Below are 18,615 nucleotides of genomic sequence, written 5' to 3'. Positions count from 1 at the left end.
AATTCCTGTAATTTGTTTCGCATTCCTAAAGAGTCAATGAAAGTTAACGTTTTGTAATTGTGATAGCGAATGTTATAATTATGTTGTTCTGGAAGTACGTATGTACTTATTAACAAGTATAATAGCCTCCAACTGCAGTGCATGTATAATATAATCAATATCAAGACTTCACTGATACGTAATTGCAAGTCATGCGGACTCAAAGACTCTTAAGATATACATGAACAATGATGATAAAAAAGTATTAGTATAGCTCAGCGTTCATCATGTTTCATGGAAGTGGAAGATACTGTACATACTACAGCAGTTATCTGAAGTAGATACATAAGCTACAATAAATGCTACAAAGCTACCATCAATTACACACCTCAAAGCTACAATGTGCTTGAATCAGAAGAGGTTTGCTGAACAAAGTTTTTTTGAAAATGCTGGAGTGAATGAAGATTAACAAATACCAGTTTGAAAGTACAAACTAGGTATATACTGAATGTAGTTATTTTTGTTTTTCACATTTGCCGCTTTGTATAGGAATTTGGATCAATTCTATCAGTGATTAAGAATTTACGTATTTTGCTTAATCTACATGTATGGTAAGATTTAGTATGTAAAAGTGTGCAGTATATTGCTGTACATACAGTAATGTGTTATTGCTTTCACATTAGTTAATGCTACAGCTGTTGGAAAATGTATTCTGGTGTACTTGCATGTAAACTGCAATAGCATGTTATGTATGTCCGAGTCTATTGTCACTTCATAAACTTTACTCTACACAGAGAGTATTTCTGTTCTAAAGATAAGAAGTAACATTGAAAATCTTAATACTGTACATGTCTGCATGCACATAAAATTGAAGTTATTGATTATATTGAAATACACACAAAAAAATAAAAGGAAAAGAGGAGACAGGTACTGTAGCTGTTATAGCTGAATAGGACAACATTCTGCTAGCCATGGTCTGATGGTCCATGACAACTGATTTCCGATTGTGGGTAAAAGCAGCTATTTATTGGCCTCTACCAATTATTGGTACAACTACTCAATAAATCATTAACTTTCACAACATTCAATTTTAAAATAATATTTTTTTGTAAAGTATGAAAACAAGAAATATGTAATTCAGGCCCCCACAATATGGACAGAAATAAAACTGAAGAAATTAAGCCTAACTTTGAGGGCTTGTATTTTATATGAATTGATATTGCTTAAATTTCATTTGGCTTGTGAAGTGCTGAACATGACGTAAAAAAACTATAATGCAAAATTTGTGTGCTTTAGAGAAGGACCATGGAGCTATGCATGAATGAAACACACATTTCTTTCCTCCTATTAGTACAGTATTAGAGTTGTACCGATAATTGGATCGGTAATCGGTAGAAGCCGATAATTAGCTGTTTTTACCATAATCGGAAATCGGTTGTAATGGGCTGTGACCAGCAGATTATTAGTCTTTTCAGCTTCAGCAGCTGCAGTACCACTGGAGGGCTGGTGTCAAAGGCTCTGGTATGTACTTAGGTAATTTTTTTTTGTTTTGTGGTAACCACAAAGATAAACAGTGATGGTTCAGGCCCTAGCCCACTTGTCCGACTAGAAACTTTGATTGAGATAAGTGTACAATTTCACAGAATTGGCTTTACTAGCTCTACTTTTAATGGAGTGTGCACAAGTATAATTGTAGAGACCTACAGTCGGGTATTGGTTAACTATCGGTAAAACAGGGTAAAAATATATCAGATATTGATTTTCCCTAAAAAGTGGGAATCAGTACAGCTCTAGTTAGTATATTCACAGTGTGGCACTCCAGCTTAATTGGCTGCAAGACACACTATTGTGTGTATATGTCTTCATTACGAAAATGCATGTTGGTGTATTGTACATGTTATGGTAAAGCATGCTATGTATTTATTCTACTCTATCTGATAGAAACAGAAGTACCAATAGCAATCCTATGCTATTCACACATAAAATGGACATCTGCTTATTACCTCTATTGGGAATGCAGATAGTGAAAAACGAGGAGAGGTTGGTCAGGTCTCAGCTATATTAACCCTTAAACCCACAGCTGTTTTATAAAACACAAGCACTCCTGTAAGCGTTCGAGCGTTAATCGGATGGCTGCAGGTTCGAGGCTGCCCAGGTCCAGTCATGGATTCTTTTCTCCTTTCTCCACCTTTTCAAACACACTTTATGTAACAACTCTGGATAGGCTGTAGGACCAAGTGTCCTACAGACCTTCAGCACTTGTGCTGTAAAGCCTTAATAAAAAAAAATAATAAAAAGCACTGAAAATGCATAATCCAGTAAACTGGATTGCATGCTTTCCTTGTAACAATAAAGTCCATAGCACAGAAACCATTGAAGCTGCCTAAAAACAACAAATGACACCATTAAGTTTTGGTTTAAATCATCTCATACTCTGTCATGTTCATCCAACCCAGAGCTTTCCCCTTCACCTTGAAAAAGCACAAGATGGAGATTGCATTGCAGAACAGATTCCATCTGATACAAGGTCCACCTGGTAATAGCACCCATGCACACAGATAAACTAATATTAAAATTTATGTGGCATTGTGTACATCAACATGTCTTTCCAATACATACATGAATGCACTCTTTGCCAATTATAAAAATCTGTATTTCTAGGTGATCGGACAAATGCTTCATGAGATATGCCTTCTTGTAACCACCTATGTAAATTGGCAAGAGTATTGTGCATTTTCAATTCATTTTTTATCAAATCCAGTTTTCTGGATTATGCAGGTTTAAGGGTTAATATAAAATTATATTATACACCTTAAATATATTCACAATTATAATGACAAAGGTTAGTGGCAATTAAGTACTTGTATCCTGTTGTTCAGAGCTATATGGGATTTGTGGAAATCAAACTGATATCATCCCATCCCAAATCTCTTGGTAAGGAAATATTGATATTGCTCGCTTGGATATTAAAACAGTTGTTTTGTGTGCAGGGATGCCCAGAGAATTTAAGGGGCCCAGGGCAAAGAGTTAAAGTGGGATCCCAGGGTCAAGGAAGTTTCCATTCTGAATCACATATTCATCCAAGCTGTATGTTGAAGACAAAAAAAAAAAAAGGTCATTACATGTGACTGCTCTATTAGAGTATCTAGATCTGACTGCTCCATTAGAGTATATCAATCTTTTGAATAGGTATTCGAGGGGCCCTTCATGAGGCCTCCTGGGGCCCCTTTCAGGCTGCCCCTCCCCCCTTCCCGTGGGCGGACCTGTTTGTGTGTTATATACAACACAATGTATGTAGTTTGTATTGTTAACAGAAACTTAATGCAGAAACCGCATGCTGACATGGTTCATATGCATATATAAGTTTCACCAAATCTAAGTGATGTTCTGAATATAGTCAGTGCTTCCTGTAGTGACTGCTTTGTTACAATTTTTATTCAAAGTTTAATTGAGATAATACACTAATACCATCATATGTGACCAGATTTTACAAAACCGATCCAAATCGCACATCAGGCAAAAATCAAACTAACACCACCAGTGGATAGCTACACTATCATACTAGTAGTTTTGACACTCAGTACCACTCAAACTACTCGAGGCTGGTTTCAACAGACGTCTTTTCTGGGGGGTGTATAGAGCTCAAATGGCGGTTTTAGGCCTTGTGAAGGACCTGGCTTGGCAAGAATCAGTAGTTTACTGGTGGACAGCCTGACAATGTTGGCCAGACATTTTTTCTGTGGATTTTGCTACATATTAACCACTAAGGAGCCAGCACAGCCCTGTAATCTCATCTCTGGACTCCAATCATGATTTGTCTTCATTTTCCCCTTTGATAGTACTTCGCTTGTCCAACAGCTCAGATTTTCTATCTTATTTGGCAAGAAACTCTACAAGAAGCTACAAGTACTGGAAGTGTTCTGAAAGGTAACAGATTGATCCATCTTTAGTGTAAATTTCATACGTGTGCTTGCTATCCTTGGAGAGTTATGCTGGCTTGAATTTTTTTAAAACCATTTATCTCGAAACTTCTAATGTGCAATTTAGATCGTTTTTCCAAAATCCAGTCACATAATTATAGTGAGGTAGTACTATCTAGTTTAAAATCCCTGGTTTTTGCTTATAGCTAGATACAGTGTACTTGTTTGTGAATTTTATTTTTTTTGTAAATTCATGACCATACCCTCATATATACTTACGGCTATATATACATCAGACAATTCTCATATTCATAACTGAGGTCAGTGATCATGAATCTAATTATGCAGTTATATTCATAGATAGGGACCCGCCGATTATGCTGGCATAATTTTGAGCATAATAGGTACCTAAAAGCATTGAGCATAATGCTAGCATGATAGGTTAAATATTTGTACGATAGTATAAATTCTTGCTGGAAAATGACAATCGCAAAATAAGATCGATATACTCTAATAGAGCAGTCAGTAACTCTAATAGAACAATCATCCAACTGACTGTTCTATTAGAGTATATCGATCTTTTCTCTTACATGCAGCAAAAATTTATTATTTGTGTTCCAGCCACTCATTTTTTTCTTTCTATACAGTGTTAAACTAGTAGCATAGCATATGAACTAAGGCATTAACATTGAGCATAATCGAGCATAATAGGTAAATATTGAGCATTAATTTAAGCATAATGGGTGAATTTTTGAGCAGTGTAGCATAGCATAATAGGTAAAATTGTGAGCATAATCGGCGGGTCCCTATTCATAGAAGCACAGGGCTGTCCACTTACATTCCAGTTGCACCTACTATTGATACAGACAAGGGTCTGGCAGCTATGCCAAACACTTACCTGTACACGTGAGGTTGCAGCATACATCGTAGTCTACTTCATACTCAGCATACAATGTAGCTACCACTAATAATCCTAGTATACCTTTTTGTTTATCATTTAGCCAATTTTCATTTTCCACAGATATTCCACACTGGAGATATTCCTTGCCTAGAGATCATCACTTTATAGTAGCAAATGTTCTTCCAGATGTGTTGATTTGTGTATGTTACTTCTTCAAAAAGCTGTGATTAACTGCATTGTATTTTTGTTTGCATCTTTGTAGCACTTACAAAAATATTCATTTCAAATGTAGAAAACAGTATATACAAGAGCCTTATTCCAGTGTTTGAAAGCTCAATACCATAAATAAGCAATGAAAATTTGTGCAACTTAATTTGGAAAATCAGCCACACAAAGCAGGTTAGCTTGATCTTTGGTAAATTACTAATATTGAATAATATAAACTGGCTAATTGGTAAACAAAAGTTTGGCAAATTGTTTGATTCATCAAATTTGCCAAACCTTACTCATGCCAAACTGTAATTGTTTACAGTATTTATTTGGGTAACTCATAGTTATCACTCTTTAACAAGTATGCTAACTACATTAAGAAAGCCTCGAGTTCTGTGTAAATTACTTGCTTTAAACTGGCAAGTGCCTGAGCAGATCTTCACCAGCAGTGTTCCATTTTGATTTTCTTTATTTTATTCAGATGAGTACTGGGCCAGTGATCTTGAACTACATGACATTCCCATCTACTATGCTTCTGCACTAGATAAGCTACTTTAGTAACTGATTGTGGGTTTGTATTACTCTATGATATTTCTATAGCTTACCAGACAATCATTGATGCTATGAGCAAGTGAATCAGAAGACAGGTACAGCTGTATCAATTTTAAATCTATTCAATTTCATGTGTATTTCCAATCTTATAGTGTACAATTATTAAGTGTGTATATAGTATCAATACTTTGTAGAACATTTGATGATACTGGTCCATGTGTGATTATGGATAGTCCAGGAATGATACAGGTGACTGAACATGTGAATATATACACCATGTACTTACATTTATAGCTGCATGGCTATATGTGTGTGTGTGTGCTGGTTCTACTAGTGTATAGCACTGCTTGAAGGTTCTTAGTTTACTAATTTGTAAAGCTGCTTTACTGTAGTTGACCCAGTTATACTGATAGTAAAACGTCAGTAACTTTAAGTATATGGAACATAATTATTTTACTAAGTTTTAAACTCTCAGTAAAACATCAGAGAATGCTGGTTTACTGAAAAACTACTATAATAACAAACAATGGGGATATACCACTCTATAGCTAGTAAACTAAGAAACTTCAAGCAGTGTAGGTATTCAAGAGTAAAAAAATATGGTGCAACCACCTGTGGTACGTGTATGCTAGTCTTAAGGATTTGATAGCACTGACTCATGTAGGCACTTGATTGGTGCATGCACAGGTGGCCCAGTTAATTGGGTAGGTGTGACTGGTTGTTTATATTGCAGCCAAAGGCTTTGGTTTTTGCACTGTGTGGGTTCTGCAAATTTTTTAATTTATTTATTCAGCACAAGTGCTAAAGGTCTGTAGGACACCTGGTGCTACAACCTGTTTATTGCTTGATTTAGAGTGGGTTATCTTGTGACTTACTTGAGTCATGGTGCACTGAAAATCACAATGAAATCATCATAATAGTGGAGGAGAAGGTGAAGCAACAGTATCACATGTTTTTATGTAATAGCATCACCAGCAAATCCTCAATGAACCAACAGAGATCACTACAATGATCGAACAGTGGTTACCATTGAGTGGGCCAGTGTGAACCACTGAGATGAATGGTTGTATATATGCACCCCATCTGCACTGAGGCCTGTGCTGACTAGGCCATTGCATAGTATGGTCAGGCACACCTGTCTAAATTAGTCAGCTTACAGTAACTATCTTCTAATGTTTCATTTGTGTACATCCTGCCAAACAGGAATGTTTGGTTCATAGAAAATCTAATTTGACAAATTGTGTTCACTATCAGCAAGGCTGAATGCTGGTATATGTCTGCAGGTTTCATGAACTGTTTTCTAATGTGTTTGTATGTGTGCATGTGCATATTCATGGTGGTATTAGCTTTAGTCACATTGTATGTACAGTGTGTTTTGATCATAATGTAGCAGATTAGTGTGTAGTTTATATTGATCAATGCTTAGAGTCTTTTGGCAAGGTTTTAACTCATCAGATTGTACAAAAAATGATGGAGTGTGTGCTTTATCACAATGCATGTAGACTGAAATTAGTTGGAAATCTGTTGTTTAAAATAACATTGCTGATGATAGATATTGATGAAGGAACCACTGTTAATATTGGTGACTGAGCTAATTTTTATTATAGACTTTGTTAACAATTATGCTGTTTCACACGGAGGAGCATATTTGTGGAGTTACGATGCAAATTCTCTTTATTTTAGTGTATCAAAATATTGCAGCATTAATTTGAGCATAGATAGTACTGGGTACGTAGAATATACTATCTATGATTTGAGCTCCACAGAAAAGAATTCCTTAATGTAGCTATGCACCATATCAATTCAAAAATATCAATGGTACATTGATTCTCATTCCTTATGACTACAATTTACACTCAGTTAACTGTACCGAGAGTTCATAATATGTGACTGGATTTGCGAAAAGGTACCTTTTCCACACATTTGACATACCAGCAAACAAAAAGATGTAACACTTGACTCCTTATACTGATTAAATTGCTCTTAGTCTCAAAATGTAGCCAGATACTGTAGCCACATTCATGGAAAATTGCTATCAATTATATGCTATTATCAAAAAGTTATGAAGCATTAAAGTACAAAATATGGGTCAAATTTTGTGTGTGAAAAAGGTACCTTTTCGCAAATCCGGTCACATATATATATATATATATATATATATATATATATTATGAACTTTCTAATTTTCTGTGATGACTTCCCCACATCAGTTGTGAAATACATGGTACAATGTTATCCATGCAAAAACAGCCAAGCTGTATAAAAGGGTGCGGCCTTCAAAACTCCTGGGTGAAAAGAGTTGTGAAATTAAAGGTGGCGGCATTGAAATGTGGCTGCAATGATGTGGATGATAATAAATTTTAATAATGGCCGTTGTGCATTAATAAAATTTATTTTCATGAAGCAACCACCAATGAGTTCCCAACTTTTTTCACCCAGTCTTTTTCACCTATTTATACAGCTTAACATTGAATGTTATTTTATTTGGTAAGGAGATAAGAAGCAGTACTAATGTTACATTACTGTTACATTTACAAATAAATCATTATTTTCAACAAATAGAGGCGACACTCATTATTGAATTAGTACCCTGTTATCACCATCCTGCATATACCTTCAGCGAGACACTTGGAAGATGTGTTTACCATCATGATGTGGTGGAGTGTTATGATGATTATAATGAGATCAAAAGAGGTTACTGGTTTGGTAGTGTCAATGATCAAGCAACCACATCATTGAGTCCTAGTCAGTATTGTGAGTTTGTTAATCGTAGGATGACCAGACAAGGTTACTTTGGAAATAATCACTGATCAATGTTATCATCACAGGTCTGGTCCTGCATGTCTGGTCCTGCATGTGGAGAGTGTAGTAGTCCATGACATTCCCTAGTATATGACTCTGCTGACTGTCAGTGTAGATCATTGTAGTACTGGAATGACAGTGTTATTGGTCCTATTGACCTGTTTGTATTGGATTATATCAGTAGGAGGAGTGTTTTATTTAATGTACTTCAACTTCAACTGTCTTCAGGATACCTGTATGGGACAATCTACTATTACAGCATGGTGAATATATTACTGAGTAACAACCCTTACATTTCTGATGGTGCTTTTCAGTTCATAAACACATTGTCAGGTTTTGCACAGTTGAATCTTGGGAAGCTTTGTTTGGTAGAAGGAATCGATCAACTGTTTATCCATTATTTTCATGCTAGCACTGTTTCAGTTATGTTATTTGGTTTTATGATAGTTGCAAAATATTCCAGAAAAGTGTCTGAATTAATTAGTCAATACATTATTCGTGTATTTTGCTTTCTTCTATTACTGTCTTACACATCATTAGTATCCACCTCACTACAGCTTTTAAGACCACTAACATTTACTGATATCAATGAGGTGTATGCATACTCATCTCCTAATATTAAATACTTTCATGGGAGACATGCATTGTATGGAACAGTGGCATCGACCTGTGAACTGATGGTGGAATTGGTTTACCATTGCTTAAGTTGCTTGAACCATTTCTGAAAAGGAAGATCAACTTGGTTAGATTCAAACCAATACTCGATCAGTTTCAAGGATGTTAAAAAGACAAGTACCGTTGGTTTGCTGCATATTATTTGATTTGTCGTCAAGTGATAATGTTAATTGTCCTCTTTGGCAATAGCAACTATGACAGTATGTTGTTTTATTTACTCCTGACTTGTGTTGTAATTGCTTTACTTCACACATGGCTCCGACCTTACAGGAGCAAATTTTTAAATGTATTTGATGGACTAATCCTGCAGTTGATGACAATTGTAGTCATTATCAGTAGTTTTGAATTTCTGCAGTCCACATTAGCACTAGTGATATTTCCTCTGATTGTAATATTTATTGCAGCTAGTGTAAGGAAGGTATTCCATTGCAATAGACATCAATATGTTGTTATTAATGAGGGGAGTGATGATGATGACGAAGATGATGCAGTAAGGTAAGGAAATCATTATCCCAAATTTGGAGTGTGGCTATGCCACTTTGTTACTTTATAGGAATAACCAATCTGAACTAAGTCAGCCTGATTCTGCTCACTTTCAAGACTCACTTCTTGATCCAACAATAAAAAGTAATAACTGATTCAAAAACACATTGCAGTAAACTGTTAACATACGTGTTTTTCCATGTTGTGACAATGCACAGCTACTTTAGATTTTATTATTACACTGTATTCCATTGCTACTATATATTGTATAGTGTATAAATTATTTTAGAAATGTTTGATTAGTTTTTACCTATAGATTTTAAGTACTTTAACTAATTCTGATTTTACCAGTAAATGTACAATTTATATATATATAATACATACAGGGTAACTTGTTGTACACAGTAGCTGAACTCTCTACAGGGTGACTTGCTTTTAGCTGAACTGTCCCTACATGTTGGTTTCTTTGTAGCTGAATTCTCTTCAGGGTGATTTGTTTGCAGCTGAACTCTCTACATGGTGGTTTCTTTGTAGCTGAACTCTCTACAAGGTGACTTCTTCTAGCTAAATTCTCTACAGGGTAATCTTTTCATAGCTAAACTGTCTACAGGGTGATTTGTTTGCAGCTGAACTCTCTACATGATGGTTTCTTTGTAACTGAACTTTCTACAAGGTAACTTCTTCTAGCTGATCTCTGTACAGGGTAATTTGTTTGCAGCTGAATTCTGTATATGATGGTTTCTTTGTAGCTGAACTCTCTAGAAGGTAACTTCTTCTAGCTGATCTCTCTACAGGGTGACTTTTTTGTAGCTGAACTATCTGCAGGGTGATTTGTTTGTAGTTAAACTCTCTACAAGGTGATCCTTCTAGCTGATCTCTCTACAGGATGGATTGTTTCTAGCTGATCTCTGCATGACTTGTTTCTAGCTGATCTCTCTACAGGGTAACGTGTTTCTAGCTGAACTCTCTACAGGGTGATTTGTTTGTAGCTGAACTCTCTACAGGGTGATTTGTTTGTAGCTGAACTCTCTACAGGATGGTTTCTTTGTAGCTGAACTCTCTGCAAAGTAATTTCTTCTAGTTGATCTCTCTACAGGGTGACTTGCGTTTAGCTGATCTCTCTAGTTGGTGACTTGTTTGTAGCTGAACTCACTACAGGGTGATTTGTTTGTAGTTGAACTCTCAACAGGATGGTTTCTTTGTAGCTAAACTCTCTGCAAGGTGATTTCTTCTAGCTCATCGCTCTACAGGGTAACGTTTTCTAGATGATCTGAGTGATCTCTCTTTTGGGTGTGTTGTTTAAAGCTGAACTCCTTCTGGGGTGATTTGTTCATAGCTGAACTCTCTACAGGATGATTTTTTTTTGTAGTTTATTTTTCTACAGGGTGACTTTTTTCTAGCTGAAATCCCTACAGGGTGATCTGTTGTTAGCTGAACTCTCTACAGGGTGACTTGTGTCTAGCTGAACTCTCTACAGGGAGATTTGTTTGCAGCTGAATTCTGTGATTTGTTTGTCGCTCAATTCTCTACAAAGTGACTTGTTTCTAGCTGATCTCTCTACAGGGTGATTTTCTTGTAGCTGAACTCTCTACAGGATGGTTTCTTTGTAGCTGAACTCACTCCAAGGTAATTTCTTCTAGCTAATCTCTCTACAGGGTGACTTGTTTCTAGCTGATCTCTCTAGTGGGTGACTTGTTTCTAGCTGAACTATTTAAAACCATCTACTAAGGATTTCACTACTTTGCATTGCTCTGAAGCACTTATGCCCATTGTACATAGAAATGCTGCAGGAATTATAGCAGCAGCTAACTAGCAATAGAATAGAGCGGCTAGTGTGTACAATGCTATTCTAATAAATGCTGTACAGTAAGGCAGCTAGTACATGCAAGTAGCTGGTATTATTTAACTCTATTACATGTACTAGGGACCTGTGAGAAGGCTAAAGTCTGTACATGTATTGTAGGAAGAAAGCCATAAAATGACTGTATTTGAAAGGAATTATTTCAGGATGAACAGCTTGTATCTCAGGTTATATGGTGTTTGTAAAGTACAATGTATATATATGTCCCCAAAAGGTACCTTTTCACACTCAAAATCTGACCCACTTTTAAAACTTTGAACTTTATACTTTTTTTATAATTGCATAAAATTATCTGAACGTTTTCATGGCATTATTTCGCTTTATTTTGATCCCAAGAGTAACTTAATCAGTACAAAGAGTCAACTGTTATAATGTTCTGTTTGCTGGCATGCAAATGTGTGAAAAAGTTTCATTTTTACAAATCTGATCATCATTTGCAAGTTGTGATCAACTGTTAGTGGTTATACCTATTGCTATGACATTTGTATCGCTGCATATACAAGGGTGAGCTAGACTGCTAGAGTGTATAAGTGTTGCAGAACAATGGTTTTTCCTTATTCCACTGCTTATATTCACTATTAATTTTAGTGATTCCTTGAAGGCCTTTCGCCAGTAAGAATCCATTAAACCAACCAAAACAGGTGTAAAAACCAAAAATATGTCAGTGGACATATTTGTCATCAGTATAAGTGATATGGTACTGGCTATTGAGTACAATATAAGTCAGTGTACACAATTATGTGATTGATTGTTGAGTCAAGCATACTTTGAAAATACTTATTGTGGTTTTGATATATAGAGCATTGTTCAAAACTTTTGAGCAATGCTCTAAGCTTATTATGTGCTCAAATGTAAAAAAGTTGGGCACTACACGAGACTATGAATTTCAAGGAAATTTGTTACAGAGTGGATTATTAACAGCATCAACTTTAAGTATGTTAAAGCATTGCCATGAGTGCTATATGAAAATTAATGTACGAGGTCAAGTGCTTTGGTTTTCATATAGCACTTGCGGCAATGCCTTAAATGATTTATGGAACTTTCTAGTTGTATACTGTAGATTCACCATACACTAGGACTCGTAATTAACAAGTGTTGCACGAATTATTAGCATCCTGAATGCACACAAACTAGTTTAACAAAGTACCTCATGTTTAGTTCACCATAGTATGGCATAATAGACACACTCATCATGTATTTTAGTAGGTTTTTGTCACAACCCACAATCAATTCTATTGTGACAAGTATAAGAAAAAATTAACAATTTTAAATTAGAGTAGGGACAGTGTATAGTGTTGCAATAAAAAGTACTGAAACAAGCTGGATCAGAGTAGTACATTATGTCCAAATACTGTAAAACAATAAGAAGTGAATATTCCTACTGTACTATACTCAATGCACAGTAGGGATATTCACTTCTTGTTGTTATAGTATTTAGACATTACATACTACTCTGATCCAGCTTGTTTCAGTACTTTTTATTGCAGCACTATACACTGTCCCTACTCTAATTTAAAATTCCCAATTTTTTCTTATATTTGTTTGTGAAGTTTTTTTGCAAGCTTATGATGTCGCTTATGACCACTAAATATCGTGCTTTTCACAAAACTAGTCACAATATTTTAAAAGATATAATCACAGCACTATTATACCAGATTATGACTCATATAATAACAACTGATCAGTGGGTGTGGCTCTACATAAGCCTGCAGATAATAATGGACATGGATTCTTGCATACCTATGGACTGATGAATTGGCATGGCTACCATATGTCTACAGAAAGTAATTTATGTAAGTGGGTGTGGCTCATGAAAGAAGCAGCTGCAGAGCTACGCTAATACATGTAGTAACACGTCAACATTTAATTTAGCACGTGGGGTCAGACCCGAATAATCTGTAAAGCAGGGCCTGGATGACCCGACTCAGTTTAACATTGTTACTAAATAAACCATATTTATTGATTTACACATTGCTATAATAGTTCGCCGTGAGTTGCTCTCTCTGATTGATATCAACAGTGAGTCACATTCACGTGTGTTTTTGGTGCAACCGGCGACCATGTGTATTCAAATAGTTTGATGCAATATACACTGGTAGATGGAAGCCATACTGTAGTCTATTAACACTCAGCGGTAGAACCTTGACTGATGGCCATGGTAAAGAAGGATAAAAGGTAAGATAACAGCGCAAGCATTGTATGTTTATCAATATACCAAAGGTTTTTTTCTTAGGCGAACTAGAAACATTTCTGAGAAAGAATTAGGACTGTAGCTGTAGCCAGTTTTCCGCTACGCTTGACTGAAGGCGTCAGGGGGGCAGGCAGGCAGTAGAAAATTCCATTGAATAATTTTTAAAAAGTCTGTAGTAACTTGACGGAAATGTTTCGGGTCAATCTGAAGACACTGTTGGGCTTGGTTTTACCCATCCAATACTGTAATGTCATTGTGAGGAAAAATCGTGGCAGATTTTTGGGTTATATTATATCACGGATTTCCCCCACACCTTCGATGTCCCTACTATACAGTACTATCGTACTGTATGATACACAGTGAAGTATATCCGTGATATCTCCAGGAATTGACATTGTTCACTTTCATTAACAAATGTAACAGCAACATTACCTTCTCCCACCCATCATCGAAACATTTAAGTATGCATGTCTATAAAGAAATCCAGTGGTAGAACTCATATTGGCTGGGGTGATTGACCTCTCAGCATGGCAAGGGCTATCACCCTTCAACAGCTTTGGTGATTAATCATACTGGTGTGAACGCCACAGGCTATTAGCCTGCACTAAAGCATGTGAGCAACTGTGCTTTATTGCCCACAAAGAGTGTTTTATTACACCACAAAGTGCTTTATGTATAATGTTAAAGCACTATTTGCAGTGCAATAAAGCTTTTTGTGGGCAATAAGCACTGTTTGCCCCAAAGTGTACTTGAAATTTAAAGTACTCTTTTCTCCTTTATCTCTCCCATGTAAAGTTCTATAAGGTTTATAAAAGTTCACCAATGTAACTATCCCACAAAGGAAGTATCATTCTTTTATAAATACCGTACTCAGTACAAGTAGAGTTAATCAACTCAGAATAGATGACTGATGTACTTATTATAAAATAATAAGTATCCAAGACCATCAATCTCATAATCTGCTCACAATAACTCAAAGATTTACTTGCATATCAGATATATTATATCCTCAATCTAGAAACATTTAGCACCACCAAAGAATGTGGCCAGAGATAAATTATAATGATTGTTTCACATTAACACACCTGTAAATACTTGGACTTAAGCTTGGACTAGCAAGGAAGCCACCCAATAGATAATGCTTATTCCAAAGAATCTCATGACCCATCATTATTGGGATTGTTGTCAGCTAGTAGTTTCATGTTTCACACTTGTGTTTAGACACACATACACACACACACACACACACACACACACACACACACACACACACACACACACACTAGGCCCGGCCAATTATGCTGGCATAATTTAAAGCATAATGGGTGACCAAAAGCATCAAGCATAATGCCAGCATAATAGGGACGATATTTGAAATTTTAATTAAAATGCGGAGTACGCGTGCCTGAAAGAATGCAAATAATCACTGCCAATATTATTAGTGCATTTCACATTTAACATACGTTTCTTTGTTGGTTATTCACACTTTGCAGAAATAAGATCGAAATACTCTAATAGAGCAGTCACTTACTCTGATAGAGCAGTCAGAAAACACTAATATACTCTAATAAAACAGTCAGTTCTAGAGCATAATCTTGATTTTGAAAGCATAATCTTGATTTTGAAAGCATAATTTTGAGCATAATAGGCTTAATTTTTGAGCAATGCTCAAAAGCAGAATAGGTAAAAATAGTTTTGGGCTTAATAGGCCGGGGCACACAACACACACACACACACACACACACCACGCACACACACCACACCACACCACACAAATACTTGCACTCACACTACACACACCTGCAGTGTTGGGAGTAACGCGTTACATAAGTAACGCGTTACGTAATATTATAATTACTTTTGTGGTAACTAAGTAATATAACGAAATACGCTATAAAAACGGGTAATATAATTCAAGTTACTTTACTGTAACGAGTACCTAAGTAACCTAAGTAATATAGTTACTGTAACGAGTCTAATATTACGTAATATTGTTACTACAAGTAACGAAGTTACTAATCTTGTTAGTTATCCTCTGAGAAACGCCTAGCCACAACGAAGTAACGAAGCCTACTGAATGAAGCTTATTCACCAGCTTCTTACTTATAACCAAGATTTGCACAACGCAATCATGCCACGTGATAAAGTGGTAGTTTCACACGTGACAGCTTAAGGCTGTGGACACAAAGTAATATAATATGTAATATTATTATAGTTACTTTATTTTATGAGTAATATGTAACTGTAACTAAATAGTTCATTTGCATGTAATATGTAACTAGTTACTTTTACAAAGTAACTTGCCCAACACTGCACACCTGCTTAGCTATAGTTAGCCTGTAATAAGCAATGGTGGGGTCCTGAGTCTGAAGAACCAGGCACAAAAGTAACTAACACTATTGCTGGTGCTGAGTAAAATCATTAGCAATAAATTCCGCTCCTTGAAAAGAAAACACACAAATTACATATTGTGTGTATATTAGTACATCACTGGACGGTGTTGAATGCACAGTGTGCTGAATGTATTGTTATGGTTAGGTTGTTCCATTGGTTTTTTTCTGTACTTGGTTGTATATACTTGACCTGGTCCTAGTAATTAAGTTTTAAAACATAATAATACTGTATTTCTATGTACAGAAATACATTAAGCAATCACTTGCATACCATTTTGTCATTTTAGCTTTGAAAGGGCTGAAGAAAGAAAATGAGTTACCGTCTCTAGTCCTCCAGTTGATGTGTGACATGTTTGGTGATAATAATGTTAAGAAGTTGGCCTTAATGGCCTTAAGGTGTACTTGTACATGCTGACAACTTAAACATTTACAGTCATATGTTTCTTACACCATCTGTATGTGTATAGTGCAAAACAAGATATGTGTCAGATTAATCACCATACAAATACATACTTACAGTGTGCTAATCTTGCTTACTGTATATAGATATTATTTTTTGCTGATCTAGGCACCAGCTTATGTATGCTATAATCATTGATTCAGCCTAGCGTACTATTTATGTACAGTACAGTAGCAAGAGCCAATAGCTACATTCAATAAAACCCCTGGCCACAACTATTGTTAATTCTTGTAATTATGCCATATTATGCTTATAAATCACTTTTGAATAATTAATGATAATGTATTTATACCTTTTGATAAAAGTGAAAAATGCCTGTGTAAGGCATTATGACTATACTATGCTTAAAATAATGCCAGTAGTACAATAGGCTAGCGCCTAAAACAATTATTTTTTATTACAGTATAAAAGCCTTTTGAAATTACCTCAAACTCAGAGTAAATGCTGATGTAGAAATTACACTGTTCATCTCCTGGCACCATTCTCATAGATGTTTTTCTATAATTCCTGCAAGTCTCTGATAAAAACTTTTCTGTTGTAGACAGCTTGTGCTGCATCAGCTATGGGAATAGTACAAGAAGATGTACAGTACAATTATCCACAATTATTTACATATAGCCACAAGTTAACAGAGCTGGAGATGAACTGAAAATAAAGCTGACTGCCAAACAAACATGTAAGGATGAAAGTCAGCAGCCATATGTAATTCTGCTAGTAAGTGTAATTACTACTAACTACTACTTAGCCAAAAACATTGCAGTACACATTATTATACATCATCAATTTAAATTATTACATTCTACCAGATGTGAGATGTACATGAATGATTATATTCATAATTGCAAACCAAATAAGGAAATGTGCTGTCATATATAGTTACTATATCACATAGCTATCTATATAAACAGTTGTTACTCCTTGATTGCTTGCTTGCTAAAAGAAAAACAGACGAGCAGCAAGACCAACCTTCAGATTGAGGAAAGAATACAATCCTGACAAGTCGCAGTGGAACTTATTGTATCAAGATTCTAAATAATTATAGTGTAACTGCCTTCGTTTTACTTTAACTGATCTACTAGACACCATCATCTACAGGAGCAGCTATGATTATCATTCCTCAACTTGTCATAATAGCACTATCACTTCTACTGGTCAATGCTGATGATGAAGAATACTGCACTAAATTAATTGGTAAATGTAATGAAGATTTTACCACCAAGTGTAAGCATCGACAATACAACATCAAAAACTGCTGTAATCTAAAAATGTTCTCTTCACCAACTGGAGTGTATACAATTAGAAAGGAACACTTTGATACTACTGATGTCTACTGTGACATGGATACAGATGATGGAGGATGGATTGTGATACAAAGAAACAAGAAGGACAGTGAACAGAGTTTCAACAAGAACTGGGAAAGCTATGAAAATGGATTTGGCAACCTCACAGGAGAATTCTGGTACTGGCTAAAAGGAATAAATTGCATCATGCAAACTGGCCAATGGGAGATGAGAGTGGGTATTCAAAATTCTGATAATACCTGGACCTACCTCCACTACAATCAGTTCAAAGTTGGAACTGACAGTGAAGGTTGACAATTGCAGGATACACTCTGAAAGGTACAGATTATTTTTCTTCTATTAATGGTAGAAAGTTTAGCACAATTGATAGAAACAATGGCTACTCCTGTGCAAGTACACACAAAGCAGGATGGTGGTACTACAAATGTAATACCATGAACATCAATAAACAGCTTGCCGTACTGTACCCTAATGAAGATGCGCCCCAAAGATTGTGTTTCTTTGTAGTTCACACCTCACCTCCAGTAATTGCAGCATTAGAAAAATGTCCGCTTACCTCTACATGTATCATAATCAATGTTAGTATTATAAGTCAGTATGACTCATATCAGTAGATTTATAAACAATTTGCCATGCTATCACTAACATTAAAACTTTTGTAACATAATTATGAATGTGGTTGTTGTATTAAATGCTGTATTGCTATACTACTAGTAAACCAGTCGTGTGTCACAAAATTTAATTAAATTGGTTATAATTACATGTATATAATACTAGTTAATAATATCATCAGTATCATGGTGGAATCTCAAGCAGCTAATACTTGCTGTACATAGTAGTGTTTTCTATACATTCTAATGTCATATATACATATTGTAGTAGTGCAT

At 35.6% G+C, this 18,615-nt stretch overlaps 1 protein-coding gene and 1 long non-coding RNA gene across 4 annotated transcripts; both read left to right on the top strand.

Moving 5' to 3' along the window:
- The first annotated feature begins 525 nt into the window (after positions 1-525).
- LOC136254014 (uncharacterized) lies at positions 526-11,528 on the top strand. 3 transcript variants are annotated; one of them, XR_010700250.1, is made up of 9 exons: positions 526-590; positions 1,921-2,019; positions 2,859-2,913; positions 4,921-5,000; positions 5,063-5,199; positions 5,492-5,811; positions 8,125-9,534; positions 9,593-9,666; positions 11,447-11,528. It is a non-coding gene; the product is annotated as an uncharacterized lncRNA (long non-coding RNA). The 3 variants fall into 3 exon arrangements; XR_010700249.1 differs by lacking the exon at positions 11,447-11,528 and having other exon boundaries at positions 8,125-8,316; positions 8,391-9,534; positions 9,593-9,788; XR_010700248.1 differs by lacking the exon at positions 11,447-11,528 and having other exon boundaries at positions 9,593-9,788.
- A 6,002-nt stretch (positions 11,529-17,530) lies between these two features.
- On the top strand, positions 17,531-18,022 carry LOC136252820 (fibrinogen-like protein A). The gene has a single exon (XM_066045395.1). The coding sequence runs from the start codon at positions 17,531-17,533 to the stop codon at positions 18,020-18,022; it is 492 nt and encodes a 163-aa protein (XP_065901467.1).
- Positions 18,023-18,615: the final 593 nt, after the last annotated feature.

The sequence above is a fragment of the Dysidea avara genome, chromosome 4 (genome assembly GCF_963678975.1).
Source record: "Dysidea avara chromosome 4, odDysAvar1.4, whole genome shotgun sequence".
Taxonomy (NCBI): Eukaryota; Metazoa; Porifera; class Demospongiae; order Dictyoceratida; family Dysideidae; genus Dysidea; species Dysidea avara.
Note: the sequence above shows the minus strand (reverse complement) of the source record. Positions and strands in the feature narration are given on the sequence as shown.

Bases quoted from the DNA above. Each gene is read 5' to 3' on its own strand.
- LOC136252820 (XM_066045395.1), top strand. From the start codon at position 17,531: ATGATTATCATTCCTCAACTTGTCATAATAGCACTATCACTTCTACTG.